General features: G+C 42.2%; 1 protein-coding gene across 1 annotated transcript; it reads left to right on the forward strand.

The window, feature by feature from the left end:
* The first annotated feature begins 81 nt into the window (after positions 1–81).
* Positions 82–5,965, forward strand: LOC147254407 (tapasin-related protein-like). The gene is made up of 8 exons (XM_086216029.1): positions 82–426; positions 674–853; positions 934–1,209; positions 2,260–2,583; positions 3,195–3,542; positions 3,659–3,751; positions 3,854–3,870; positions 5,019–5,965. Exons 1-8 carry the CDS (start codon positions 381–383, stop codon positions 5,034–5,036), a joined length of 1,302 nt encoding a protein of 433 aa, XP_086072155.1. The 5' UTR covers positions 82–380; the 3' UTR covers positions 5,037–5,965.
* Positions 5,966–14,183: the final 8,218 nt, after the last annotated feature.

Genomic DNA, 14,183 nt, shown 5'->3' on the forward strand with positions numbered 1-14,183 from the left:
ACCAAGCGCTTCCGTCGTCTTCCGTGCCTACTTATCGCGAGAGGAGGGACTCGCCGTTACCAAGCACTTCCGTGTCTCTACAGCGCCCCTCTTTGGTAACACAAACGACTGCATGTTTTGCCGACAGCGCCTGCTGAATCATCCTCAATCCAAGAGAAGTTAAGAACTAGAAATCTGGGAAAGTACTGCCAAATATTTTTTAAACACCACACCATAATCCCGAACATACACCTAACTGTTTGTTAGTGTAGGCCTCATTGTCACGTGACAAATGCAAGCGGTGTCGGTTAATTTTCCTCTAAAATGAAAGTGAAACCTGATAACGAACCATTTTTTGTGGTGCTCCTTCAACGAGGGCAGAGTTTTACTAATGTCTCACCATGGATTTTCTTATAAAGATATTTTTTTACTTGTATCTTTATTCAGGTAAGTACCTGTTTACAGCTTTAATCAAGAGCGAAGAGTACTTGCGTGAGTTCTGAGGACTACAACACGAATTGATTAATTCATACTCCTGTTACCTCTAAACTGTGCAGTGATGTTTCTATAGTCATTATATTGCACTAAACTGTAACCTAGTTCTGAAAGATGTAGTATAATGTGTTGTGTTACGTTATAATTCTGTAGTATGTTTTATTTTACAGTGTACTGATTGTGTATGTGTCTCTTTCAGGAGTACAAGGTGTCCATCAGATGTCATGGTTGCCCTGTCAATTCATTGATGAAAATGTGTCTATTAATAAAGACGGTGAAATCGGTGAAACTCAGCTCATACACCGAGACAGTATGCTGCAGTTCGGTCAGAAAGGAGATGCCCCTGTGAACCCTCATGCCATCACTTTCCTGGTCACAGGTAAGACCTGCAGCATGTGCCTGATGTGTAAGAGGGTGATTCTATTCTCCAGCATTCCTCTGTGGTGTTGTCTGTCCAAGGATCCAAACTGGACCTGCGGCGATATGTGGAGAGCTCAGACGCAGAACACCTGGAGTGTGAGATAAGGAAGTACAGGACAGAGGGCATCCATGTCCGCTGGCCTGTCCAGGAGGCCCAGGAGTACAACCGCTGGTTCATCTGCACCCTGAAACATACCAAGGGCCTCTTCACTGTCATGGGATCCCTCAGAAACCCATCTGACCAGCCCCCCTCTGGAGACAAGGACTACCGCAGTTGGTCTGTTATTGGGGACAGAGAGATACTCACCACAGCAGGTAACAAGCACAGCTGTTGGGACCGTTTATGATTTTACTGGTCATAAGTATTGTCAAGTTTGAATAGAAAATAGCAGTTGTGGAAGATGTATTCAGTCAAAGTACTACAAGTCCTGCTTTGAGAATATTGTTCAATCAAAAGTATGTAAGTGTAATCAGATACCTGCAGTTTAAGTTGAAAGCAAAAGTACTCAGTGTTTTAAGTGTCTACTGCTTAACTATTCTTTAAGTAGATCATTATTGCTCATGTATTTATATAAAAGTGTGAATTTATAGTGGTATTTTACTTAGATGTGTATTTTTGTGTTACTTCCCCCCAAAAGTGTATTATGACTTTAAAGAAGACACAGCTGTGTGTGTCTTGGATTTGAAAGGGTACTTGAGTGAGTACTTGAAAGTGGAATTAGATAATGCTTCAACATTGACGCAACAGCTACAGCGGCAATGTTGAACTCCAATTATTGTCCATGTCCATGGATTATTTTCTCCATCAATCGATTGACTGTTAGTGTGCTTGTCTTATTTATTTAAAATCTGAAAATAATGTGAAATGTCACCATTCAGTTAAGCTTGATCTGTGCAGCAAACTGTCAGCGCCTTGAAAATATTTTTAAAATACATTAAGATTATTTAAATAGTTCAAAGTCAAATCTTCACATTTGCGAAGCTGAAACCTAAAATGATGTTGCAAAACTGTTGACCACTTTCAGTCAGTCGACCAACTGATTGATGGACTAATTGTTTCAGCTGCATGTGTATAATGTGTTGAGTGGTTTAATTTGAATAATTATTCTTCATTTAACCTTCCTGTCGTGGAGTGGAAGTAGAAAGTGGCATGAAAATAATAACTCGAAAAAACCCCTCAAGGACAAGTACCTTAAATGTGTCCTGAAGTAAATGTACTTAATTATATCTTACCATCGACGAAGGGTTATCAGAAGAAAACTTGTGTGGAGAGGACATAGTAGGTTACTGAGTTCTTCCACACAATAATTGTACCATTACCCACCACTAAAATAACGCACTTACTTATCACATCTGTTTCTTTAGTCACCATGGTGGTACAAACACAGTCTCCGTTAGTGATCACAGGCCTGGGCTCCCAACATAAGCTCCACTGCCAGTTCGCTGTCGACCACAAGAAACCAAACATCAATGTGGACTGGCATCACCGTGGAGAGAGAAGGAAACTCTACAGCTACTCCAGCCACTCTGGTCAAATTGAAGGGACAGGAGTTGGACTGAAGAGTCTTGTTGGCGGGGACGCCTCTTATTCAATCCCTTCCACTAAGATGAGCCATGACGGGACATATGTTTGTTCGGTGTCCATCAATCCTTTGCTCATCAGTCTGGACATAAATCTGCATATCCAAGGTGAACAAGAGTCGAAGGGATGATAGAAATACCATGGATATTTATGCCTCCATGCTGGCAACAGTCATGGGTGGGAGACACTATGTTTTTGGGAATGTTCAATTCTACCATTCTAATTTAAGTGATAATTCCCCTAAAAAGTGTATTTGACCTTTCAAGTATGCACTTCTAGGTGCCTCAAGCTCAATACAATGTGTTTTGGTTTTTTTTCTCCAGTGCATCCTATTGTTGTGATGCTAGAATGCAGAAAAGGCCATCGTGTATAGTTAGTCTGAAGATAATGGCACCTGTTGCAGCTGCTAACAACAGCAAAACTGTCCAAAAATGTCTGTTCATAAACTCAAGCACATTGTCTGCTATAATCGGCATCTTCTTTTTCCAGCTGTATGCTCAGTAATCAACTCAGTAATCTGAGTCGTACGTATGGACAACCCAAATGTACGATCCCTCCAGCCTGTGGCTGCTGGTGTGGAGGACTAAAAAAATTTCTGCTGTCACCATGAAATTTAAGAAGTAAATCCCCCCTACAGAAATAATAAATGTTGTTTACAGTGTTGGGCACGGGGACCTCAACAGATTTTATCTTACCGAATGCCATTTTCCCTCCTCAGAGACTCCCCGCGTTTCTCTCAATGTTGGACCCATTCTGTCATTGCAAGAGGGTGATGAGCAGAAGGTGGTGTGTGAGGCAGAGGGCTACTACCCTCTGGATGTGGAGATAGATTGGTATGAGAAGGACCCAGCTGTGTCAGACCAGAGGGTTGGTGCACCTCTCCCCAAGAGGCTCCAGAACGTTCTTCTGTCCAGCCACAAACATAACACGGACAAGACCTTCTCACTGGCAGCTTTCTTCTACTTCCGGGCTTTGCCCAGGCACTCGGGAAAGCAGTTTATATGCAGCGTCTCTCACAAGTCGCTGCGAGTGCCCATTAAAAAGAGTTTCATTGTCGCGATTGAAGGTCAGCAGGATATATCACACAAAATACACTGCAGTTCACTCAGCTACCACACAGGGGCAGCAGAGGAACAAATGTCCCATCTCATGTCTTTGCGTGGTCTTTTGTGTTTCATCCAGAGCCGAGCAGCTGGCTGTTCATCCTCCTTGTTGGTGCCACTATTGTCATTCTACTGATCAGCCTGTATGTGATGCTGCGGTACCTGCTCTCAGGTGAGGCTGCATCAGTTATGTAGGTCAACGATAATCATTTTGACGTACAGCATGACCTGTTGATGAATGAGAGACTAAATGATCTTTTATCTTTTTCTGCAGTTCGGAGGCACTCAGAGGTACATTGACTTTTTTTTACTCAGACCAGCCCATCACAACTAGCCCACACACTCCTACACCCTCACACCCCATCAATGCTCCCCAAAGAACAGACACCTATCCATCATAACACAACTTTTAATCAAGACAGGGGTTCCCATACCTTGTCAGCTTGTGACCAGAAATTTAAAAAAAGTCTCCAAAGTAAAAAAAGAAAAACAAAAACTTGCCGTAGCATTTTGAAGCTACTGATAATTAACATTGTAAACCATGAGTTTAAACTGTGTGTAATTACATTTATTTTATTGTAAAAGTGCATCACAACAAGATCACAATTCAGATTTGCTGTGTGCAATTTGAAGTTTCACACCACCTCATAAAATAAGTAAATCACAACATGGTAACCCTGTGGTAATCAATATAATGCATTAGAATTCATTCATGATACATCAAAATTTCTGTGTAACTGAAGAAGTTATACTAACAAGGCAGGAATTTTGTCTTTATTTACTGCATTCTGCCTGTCAAATAATTTGTAAACTGAGGATATAATGGGCCTTAAGTAAGAACCACTCTATGCAGATTTCTTTCTTAAATCACATGCAAAAAGTATGACAGATTAAACCTGAAACTATGAAAATGTTCATGCGTAAGGCCCAATGTCCACAAAGTGCAGGTTCTTAGTGCTTCTTGCCTCTATGACATACCCTGCTGTATTAAAAATATTGATATTTGATGCCAGTGGATCAATACCATATCACAAATGCTGTGGTATATTGCAGTATTTATATTTTGTCCCACCACTACATTTTAATTTGTCAGTGTAGGTCTTCTAGTAGAAGAAAAGAGTCTAGAACCTGTTGTCTCTTCATCTTCCTGCTCTTTGAGAGAGAGCCGGTACAGGGAAGGGGATGTGGCCGGTGTGGGCTAGCGATTAATCTCTCTTGAGCTCTTGATGCGTTTTCTACATGGCATCCTGTTTTTATTAAAAATGTTAATCTCAAAAATAGGCTACTGAAGTTACTCAAAGACTTTATTTTCCATAAACAGTTGCTATATTTAATTGGGAGAGTTCTGATTCAATCCTTAACAGAAATCTCATTTTGTGTGTGTGTGTGTGTGTGTGTGTGTGTGTGTGTGTGTGTGTGTGTGTGTGTGTGTCCTTAAGCATGCAAAACCATACTGAACGACCCTCACATGGAGCGAACATCATGGAAGACCCCATCAGGCGGACTGTCTCCTTCACATGATCCACAATTTTGGTTTAATTTTAGAATGTCTCAGGCGTTTGGGTTTTGCTTTGTTTTTAAAATGCTCATTCATTCAGATTCAAGACACAACTGAAGAAGTAGAGGGTCTTGATTTCAGTGTCAACAGGTCTTTTTCACAGGGGAGATTTTCAAAAAAGAAAGAAAAAGTATTTATAATATATCGATGAATGACTTTCATTGTGCTGCTTCAGGTTTAGGGCCATTCAGACTTGTCACAGCAGACGTATAATTAATATTGATATTAACCAATATGGGCAGCACAGTGGCGCAGTGGTCAGCACTGTCACCTCACAGCAAGAAGGTCCCAAGTTCGAGTCCCAGCTCAAGCGTGGGATCTTTCTGTGTGGAGTCTCCATGTTCTCCCTGTTCCTGTGTGGGTTCTCTCTGGTACTCCAGCTTCCTCCCACAGTCCAAAGACATCAAGAGGGGACGAGGCTGATTGATACTCTAAATTGACTGTAGGTGTGACTGTGAGTGTGAATGGTTGTCTGTCTCTATGTGTTGGTCCTGAGATGGACTGGTGACCTGTCCAGGGTGAACCCCGCCTCTCGCCTGTAGCCGCTGGGATAGGCTGCACCCCCCCCCCCCCCCCGGCGACCCTTAACAGGAATAAGCGGAAGAAAATGGATGGATGGATTTACCAATATTAGCTGCTCCCCATTTTGATTCGCCAGTGTGGTATTTGATGTGTCCTCTCACTGACAGGGCTTTTTCAATGCTATAAATGTAATAGATCCATTGCTAATTTGATAATGGAAAAGGAAATACATACAGTACATGTATGCATGTCCATATTGATTGATTATGGTTGTGATCGGGTCTGTCAGTGGATATTAAAGTTTGTTTCACAACAAGAGATGTTTGTCTTATTTAAATGTGAATGTGTCTCAGAATCACACAGTGTACATAGAGCAAAACCGTCTGTTGACCTCTAGCTATCTTGTACTTGCTGTGTTGTTTTCCACTTCCTCATTAGAAACAAAAAGAGTCCTTTCAAAAACACAGAGCATTACTGATTGTATACGTCAGCTTTGAAGCTGACTGATGAAGAGGAACTTAAAGGAGGAGTCCATAGAAAGGACGGCGTAACGAGCCGGTAGGGTCTGAGTCCATTTACGGGGATAAACAGAGCTTTGCTTAGACTCAAACCAGATGTGTGTTTGGCTGTGTGTGTCAGTGTGTACGTGAGTATGTGTGTATGTCAGTCCTCTCTGCCCTAAAGGTTGAGAAACTGTGTGTGGCCAGAGTTCGATCACGATTGCCCTGAGATAAAACAAAGCACTGTATCCGTCAGAGAAAGAAAGGGAAATTAAATAAAACAACAGACTGGACGTTTGATATTCTTTCATTACAAAACAGAAAAGAACAGAAACTGATTAGAATTTAGGGGGGATTACTTAAACAAACCTGAAACTCAAAGATAGCCGTGACGGTTTTCACACTGAACCTTTCAGTCATTACCCAGAGCTCATGACCATAGGTGAGGATTGGAACGTAGATTGACTGGTAAATCAAGAGATTTGCCTTCTGGCTAAGCTCCCTCTTTACCACAATGGACTGGTTTAGTGTCCTCATCACTGCGGACACCACCCCAATCAGCCTGTCAATCTCCCGCTCCATCCTACCCTCACTCGTGAACAAGACCCTGAGATACTTAAACTGCTCCACCTGAGGGAGGATCTCACCCATGATCTGGAGTGGGCAGGCCACCCTTTTCTGGCTGAGGACCATGGCCTCAGACTTGGAGGTGCTGATTCTCATCCTAGCCGCTTCACATTTGGCTGTGAACTGCCCCAGCAAGAGCTGGAGGGTGTAGTTTGATGGAGCTAAGAAGATCACATTGTCTGCAAAGAGCAGAGACAACATCCTCCCGTCACCAAACTCCACCCCCTCCATCACATGGCTGCGCCTAGAAATTCTGTCCCTAAAAGTTATGAACAGAACCGGTGACAAAGAGCAGCCTTGGCGGAGTCCAACCCTCACTGGGAAAAAGTCAGACTTACTGCTGGCAATGGGCTTCCTTGCTGAAGCTGCTGCCCCCCGACCCGGGCACGGATGAGCGGAGGATGACGATGATGACTCCTGCTGTGAAAACAAGCTTTTTTAAGTCATCAAAAAAAAGTAATGAACTTTTCATGTAAAACACTTTTAACCGATTCAGCCATCAACAGCATCATTACTATTTCTACCATGGTTTAGCTCTGTTCCCACTGCATGAGGACATAAGCGCCTTCTGCGGCTGATTGGCTGGAATATTCTCGTACTGCTTTGTCTGAATCACTTTATTTTTAAAATTTCAATTTAGATAACCACACACAGAAAAGATAACTTGCGGACTGGGAGGAGCCACATCATTGAATTTGACAGAATCTGTACAAGATTACAACTGCTGTCTCCCTCTCTGAGGTGGTTTGTAAGTAATTACATTCTAGTTCAGTTGAGGATAAGAGTTGGGAGTTAGGGGCTCTGGAAGGCATCATCAGTGATTGTCCACAAAGGGAACTTTTCAAACGCGAACGTGTGTGTAAGTACTTCAGTAAACCATGTGACCAAACCGCTGGCCGCACACTTAACTACAGCATCCATCATAAAGGTCAGTGTAGAGTTAGTGGAAATTCTGTGTTTGTTTTGAGTGTGTGTGTGTGTGTGTGTGTGTGTGTGTGTGTGTGTGTGTGTGTGTGTGTGTGTGTGTGTGTGTGTTCTGCTTGAGTGCTCATCTCTCTGCGGCTTCAGTTCCTCTCAACCATCATCATCATCTTTTTTTCCCTTCTTGCTCCTTGCTGGCCTTTCTCCTGTTTCTGTCCGTTGAGTTCCGCTATGATTTTTGAATAACAAGCTGCTCTAATGAGGCTGGTTCACCTGTCTGGCTTTTCTCTCCTGAGCTGTTGTGACAAATCTGGAATAACACACGACTGATTACTAATACAAACAGTGTTTGGAAAAGCAAAACAGCTGATTGTTCTCACTGACAGACCTTGACTTGTGTTTCAACTCATCGCTGGTGAGGTCAGGTTGCAGGCATTAAAAAGGAAAAACATGTCGCACTTCAGAAGTAATGAGCTCACGTTATAACACGCACTCACACACACACAAACACACACATGGCCTGGCTGTCGACAAGAGCTCACCAGCCAGCATCTATGGACGCTCCAGGTTTAGTTTTACGTGTTGAAACATTGGGGTTGCATAAGAGAGTGTGAAAAGAATATGATTCATATCAAAGGCTGGAAACCAGCATTTAAGTCAGATCGTAAAACAGTCCTGTCCTGTCATTGCAAAACTATGCAGCAAGTGTACAGCTCACAGGGGAATTTTAGGGTTCTGTTCTGGTGCAGCACTATCAGAAGTCTTTTGGGAGCAAGAATAACCAACTTCTTTGGAGCACAAAACGATGTATATTTGTAACTTCTGTTTGAATTCAAGCTGAAAATGAAGGGAAATTATTGATGGTGGAGAGTGAAGGTTTTTATATGCCGTTTAGCGTTCATTGTGTGCCATACTCTACCACACACACACACACACACACACACACACACACACACACACACACACACACACACACACCACATACCCCCACAGCACCTGAGGACATAGTGTCCATACTCTCAGGGGTTCTCTGGATAGTCCTGAGGAGCTGGTATGCACTGAGGGAAAAATTTAAAAAGTCGTGTGAAGAGGATCTATAGCTACAAGGCACTGCCTTGTGAAGTGTTTGTTATGCAACACAGAAGCAGGTTGTGTGCTGGTCATCAACATTTGAAAACTGGACTCTGAGGCCAGCTGGCTCTAATTGTGGCTCTCTCACTCATCAGAGGAGACATGAGATCTGTGTGATGTAAACTGGAAATGAAGGACATTTGCTTGCGTGTGTGTGTGTGTGTGTGTGTGTGTGTTTCCTCCAAGAGAAAATACACGACTATTAAATTCGACACGTAAGATTTTATTTTGTTGCTTAGTGCAGTATTTTCTTACTCCAGTGGATGAAAATAAGTGACATCATGTTGGAACATGTCCAGCACAGCAACACCGTAGAAGTATGTTTTTATTAAAGATGAAAAACAAAATGACTCATTATCCTGTTTTATACCCAACTGAGGCCACCGGAGTGTAGTAACAGTATGCTGTAGTAGTTTGTATTGACTGGAGAGACCTTTTAATAGGTGGCAGTGTTCCTTTGTGGACAGTATGGGTTAGGGTTAGGATGAGGGTTAGGGTTGTCATCTCATGGAGATAAGAGGAGGTTGAAGGACATTAGTGATTGCCTATACCAAATATAATATGAAATCACGATTAAATATGTAGCAAATAAACTCTTCATTCATTATTTTTAGTCTACAGAACATTTAGTTATTCATTGTTCAACCCCTGTTGTGTTAAAAGTTAGAAAAATATTAAGGAAAGCATGACAATGTATTGTTGGTACGGTGGTGCAGTGGTCAGCACTGCCGCCTCACAGCAAGAAGGTTCCAGGTTTGAGCCCCGGCTCCATCACAGGATCTTTCTGTGTGGAGTCTCCATGTTCTCCCTGTGTCTGCGTGGGTTCTCTCTGGTACTCCAGCTTCCTCCCACAGTCCAAAGACATCAAGAGGGGACGAGGCTGATTGATACTCTAAATTGACTGTAGGTGTGACTGTGAGTGTGAATGGTTGTCTGTCTCTATGTGTTGGTCCTGTGATGGACTGGTGACCTGTCCAGGGTGAACCCCGCCTCTCGCCCGTAGCCGCTGGGATAGGCTCCAGCCCCCCCCCCCACGACCCTTAATAGGATAAGTGGAAGAAAATGGATCGATGATTATGCTTATAAGGGCTGGTCTATAAATACAGTGAATTTCTCCTGGAGCCAGGACTGACTCTGAGGTGAACTCTGAGACTTAGATTTTTCGACTAAACAAAACTATTTTCCATTTTTTCCTTTCTCTGCTGCTGCACGCTTCACTCAGCAAACGATACATCAGATTACACTGTTTGATGTTTGTTTGACTCATTCAATGGTTTTCTAGTTCTGTCTGCCCCTTAATATCAAATAAAGTCAGACTCCTGTCCAGCTGTTAAGCATTGATTTTATCTGTACAGTTTCCAAGGAAAATCCTCCTGCTCCAAACCACTAAATCTGTTTCTCTTATTATATTATAAAAGAGGTCTTTTCAGCAGAGGGACTGTCATCCATTCAGTGAAAGATGGTCTCCACTTTTCCAGACAGCACCTCGGTGTACACTGTAATTTAAAAGCAAATGTTAGACAACTAGCATAGTGGAGCCCTTTGTGGATGTTGAGGAGGTGAGATACAGAACAATACAGCTACCAGTAATATGTTCAGTTTTGAGTAGTAATAGTGAGGCAATATGTGTGTGTGCGTGTGTGCGTGTGTGTGTGTGTGTGTGTGTGTGTGCGTGTGTGTAGTTAGACGTTACAGTCGGAGCAGTTTCACCAGCATAACGTAACAGAGACATTCAGGGAAGCATGGTGGTTATGTCCATCTTTGTGTGTTTTTGATACACACACACACACAAAATCACAAACACACGCACACACACACACACAAACTTTGATTTATGGGCTTTCCAGAGCCATGCTAAAACTCATCCTGGATTACCTCATTTGTACTGTGAGAAGATGGGACCGCCACAGCCAGACACTGACTACTGTTGTGTGTGTGTGTGTGTGTGTGTGTGTGTGCGCGCGCGTGCGTGCGCGCAAGTATGAGTCTTACTTTACTCATGTCAAGACATACATCTGCGTACAATCAAAATGCGGGATTTGTCTTCTTTTTGGGACAAAAAGTCTAGATTTTGTCAGAAGACAAGGTTAAGGGTTACAATTAATTGCAGTTCAGACTTTTCAGAAGCTCCCACAACAGATACAGTTCTGTTTGATTAAATATATGAGTTCACACAGGCTCTCATTGGGAACAGGCTGTTCTGTAGCATCTATCAGCAGACTCAAAACAGACTTCAGCAAGTAGACTGCTGCCAAATGAATGTGTAGCCTTTCAAGTACTCATAAATAGGTGTCTTAAGCCCACAAGGATGTTTTTCACAATTCACACAGAATAAGATCTTTTTTTTTTTTAATTTAAACTTTAGGTGTTTGTGGACTGAGCATCAGGCTGGATGAGGAAGATACTGATTATACAAGATAATGAGCCTGAGAGTTTGTAAAGTGACATTTTTATAGGAGGGGGGAAAAAACTCTTTGCGAGCCCAAGATACCAATTTATGAGTACTTGAAAGGCAAAATAGATTTTTTGATGAATTATCACTTGAACAGTTAAGGAGAGTTACTAGACTTCGATGAAAATTCATGGATGTTCAGACAAAGTTCAGGAAATATTCCAGGAGAACATACAGTATATAAGCTCTTCCCTCTTGGTCTTCCTTAGAAAGTCCAAACAATGTTTCATGTTCATGTTTCTGCTCTTCAAACATTCTCAAAAGGTGATTCAAGAACCTAAATAGAACAATAATAGAACAAACTTAATAGGTTACTAATGACCCCCTACCTTGACCACCTGAAAACATTCGGAGAAAGTAAATAGACCCAGAGGGAACGTCATGATCCCTTGAACAGTTCCAGAACATTCTGAATGTTAGCCCATCAAATTCCTCCCTCTACCCATATGGGAACATGTTCTTTACATCTCAAAAGTCATCTCCATAATGTTGCAATGTGACAGTAAAATAACAACAGTGGAATGTTATCTGATAGTCACATGCAGAACTTTGCACTGCAGGGCCGAAAAGGGAAAGAACATCTACAGTGTTTTGTAACGGATAAAAAAAAAAAACATTTAGCACATTGAAAATTGCAGATGTTTCTTCCAACGTGTGTACTTGTTCAAAACAAAAACAAGTGCTTCTTATTGCTTCTGAATGTTTTCGCTAAAAACATGGGAAAATGTGATGCTTGATAAAGTTGATTTAATGCACCATAATTGTAAGTCACCAGTGTCAATTCTACATTTTTTTTTTTTTGGTTCTCCATTTAAGATGCCATCTTCTTTTACAGTCTGATGGAAGGCATCTGAAAACATCAACAGCTCTCACAGGCTTGCATATTAAATCCCAAATGCAGTTTCTCTTCTTTAAGGAACATTTTTTTACTTGAAGTTTGGAGAAATGTCTCTGCACCTTGAAGGTCATGACTTGTTCGCAGAGTCTGAAGAAGTGAGTTTTCCATCGCTGTTACTTTGATCTCAGTGCAAATCCACTCTTTATACTGTATGTACCACATGGATTTGTCCACTCAGATACAATGCGTCTGCTTTGAGGCATTAAATAATTCTAATTGTCCTTTACTTTGTTAGTAAATCATTACAGAGCTTCATATTTATTTGCATCAAGACAAAATCATTTGATTAGATTAGAGAAAAGGGGGGGCTGCACGGTGGTGCAGTGGTCAGCACTGTCGCCTCACAGCAAGAAGGTTCCAGGTTCAAGTCCTGGCTCCATCACTGGATCTTTCTGTGTGGAGTCTCCATGATCTCCCTGTTCCTGTGTGGGTTCTCTCTGGTACTCCTCCCACAGTCCAAAGACATCAAGAGGGGACAAGGCTGATTGATACTCTAAACTGACTGTAGGTGTGACTGTGAGTGTGAATGGTTGTCTGTCTCTATGTGTTGGTCCTGTGATGGACTGGTGACCTGTCCAGGGTGAACCCTGCCTCTCACCTGAAGGCTGCTGTGATAGGCTCCAGCCCCCTGTGACCCTTACTAGTAGGGAGTAAGCAGAAGACGACGATGGATGGATGGAAAACGTTTGACGGTTGTTATAACGTGACAGGCTGAAATCTGCTTTTCAATTAAAAATACATATAGTACAATATTGTCGCCCTAAAAAAAATAATCGCCTAAGTCCTTTTTTTCCCCCAATTTTTCAGACACAACAAACTGGAGACAAAACATCATCAGGAGTTGTTTTAGGCAAAAGAAAAAATGTTGTCAAAAAATGACAGCCAATTATTTTAAGAAGATGACAATATTTTTTTCCTATTCTGCGTCTTTCTTCGTATCTGCTTCCATTGTATTTGCTTTTTAATCATAATTTTGTCATAAATAAGATATATTGGTCTTACAGCGTTGATAATAAACAGTGTATTTGAAGTCTGCAGCTTTGACAAATTTTTGTTTTCATACGTGTTCACAGATGTTATCTGCTGGCCAGCGCCGATGACGTCGTCTTCCCAAAATGGAGCTTTGAGACAAAGTGGCCCTGCTTGATCGATGTTCTCTTGTAACCCTGACTAATTGGCTCTGTGTGCATGTGTGTGTGTGTGTATGTGTGTGTGTGTGTGTGTGTGTGTGTGTGTGTGCGCGCGCGTGCCTGCGTGTGTGTGTGTGTGAGTGAGTGAGTGAGTGAGTGTGTGAGACTCCAGGGCCTGGATGAGGAAAGGGTGATGTAATGCTGAATCAGGGTTGACTAGTAACACTGGGAGGTTTTGATACAACAGAGCAGTGTGTGTGTGTGTGTGTGTGTGTGTGTGTGTGTGTGTGTGTGTGTGTGTGTACATAAGCAGAGAAAGAACAATTGATGGATACAACTGAGATATATTTTGGCTCAGTTTGAGTGAATTACTTCATCCTACGTATACTCACGTACACAGTCTTGCTTTAGAATCAGTTATCAGCATGTGCTGCTCTCTGATTGAGCTTCTCCTGGGAAAAAAAAGACTCTTAACCTGAGTGTGTGTGTGTGTGTGTGTGTGTGTGTGTGTGTGTGTGTGTTTCAGATTTGCTACCTAATTACGCGACACAGGAAAGAATAAAAAATATTCAATTTCTTTTATGAGTGCTTAACAAAGCTAAAGCATCAAAGAAATGATTATGATGTCATAGAAAAACACTGTAAAACCCGAGCGTGTGACATACGTGTGTGTATGTGTGTGTGTGTGTTTAGTATCTCTTTTGTTTATCCAACTGCACAACTTCCTAAGGACCCATCCAGTTCTTGGGGTCACATCCTCTCTACTGTTGACATTAGACGTATGTCGGCCTCGTCCACACCTACCTAATCCTGACGCCGCTCCTCAGAGGCCACCCTGCCTCGGCCTGTCTGTGACATCGCTGCC

This window comes from Aulostomus chinensis, chromosome 10 (genome assembly GCF_037954235.1).
Source record: "Aulostomus chinensis isolate RoL2024-O1b breed Wild chromosome 10, RoL_Achi_v1.0, whole genome shotgun sequence".
NCBI classification, from domain to species: Eukaryota; Metazoa; Chordata; class Actinopteri; order Syngnathiformes; family Aulostomidae; genus Aulostomus; species Aulostomus chinensis.

Excerpts from the sequence above, each read along its gene's own strand:
- LOC147254407 (XM_086216029.1), top strand. The coding sequence starts at position 381 with ATGGATTTTCTTATAAAGATATTTTTTTACTTGTATCTTTATTCAG. Across the intron at positions 427-673 it reads TTACTTGTATCTTTATTCAG|GAGTACAAGGTGTCCATCAG; the intron begins GTAAGTACCTGT and ends TGTCTCTTTCAG. Across the intron at positions 3,543-3,658 it reads TTTCATTGTCGCGATTGAAG|AGCCGAGCAGCTGGCTGTTC; the intron begins GTCAGCAGGATA and ends TGTTTCATCCAG.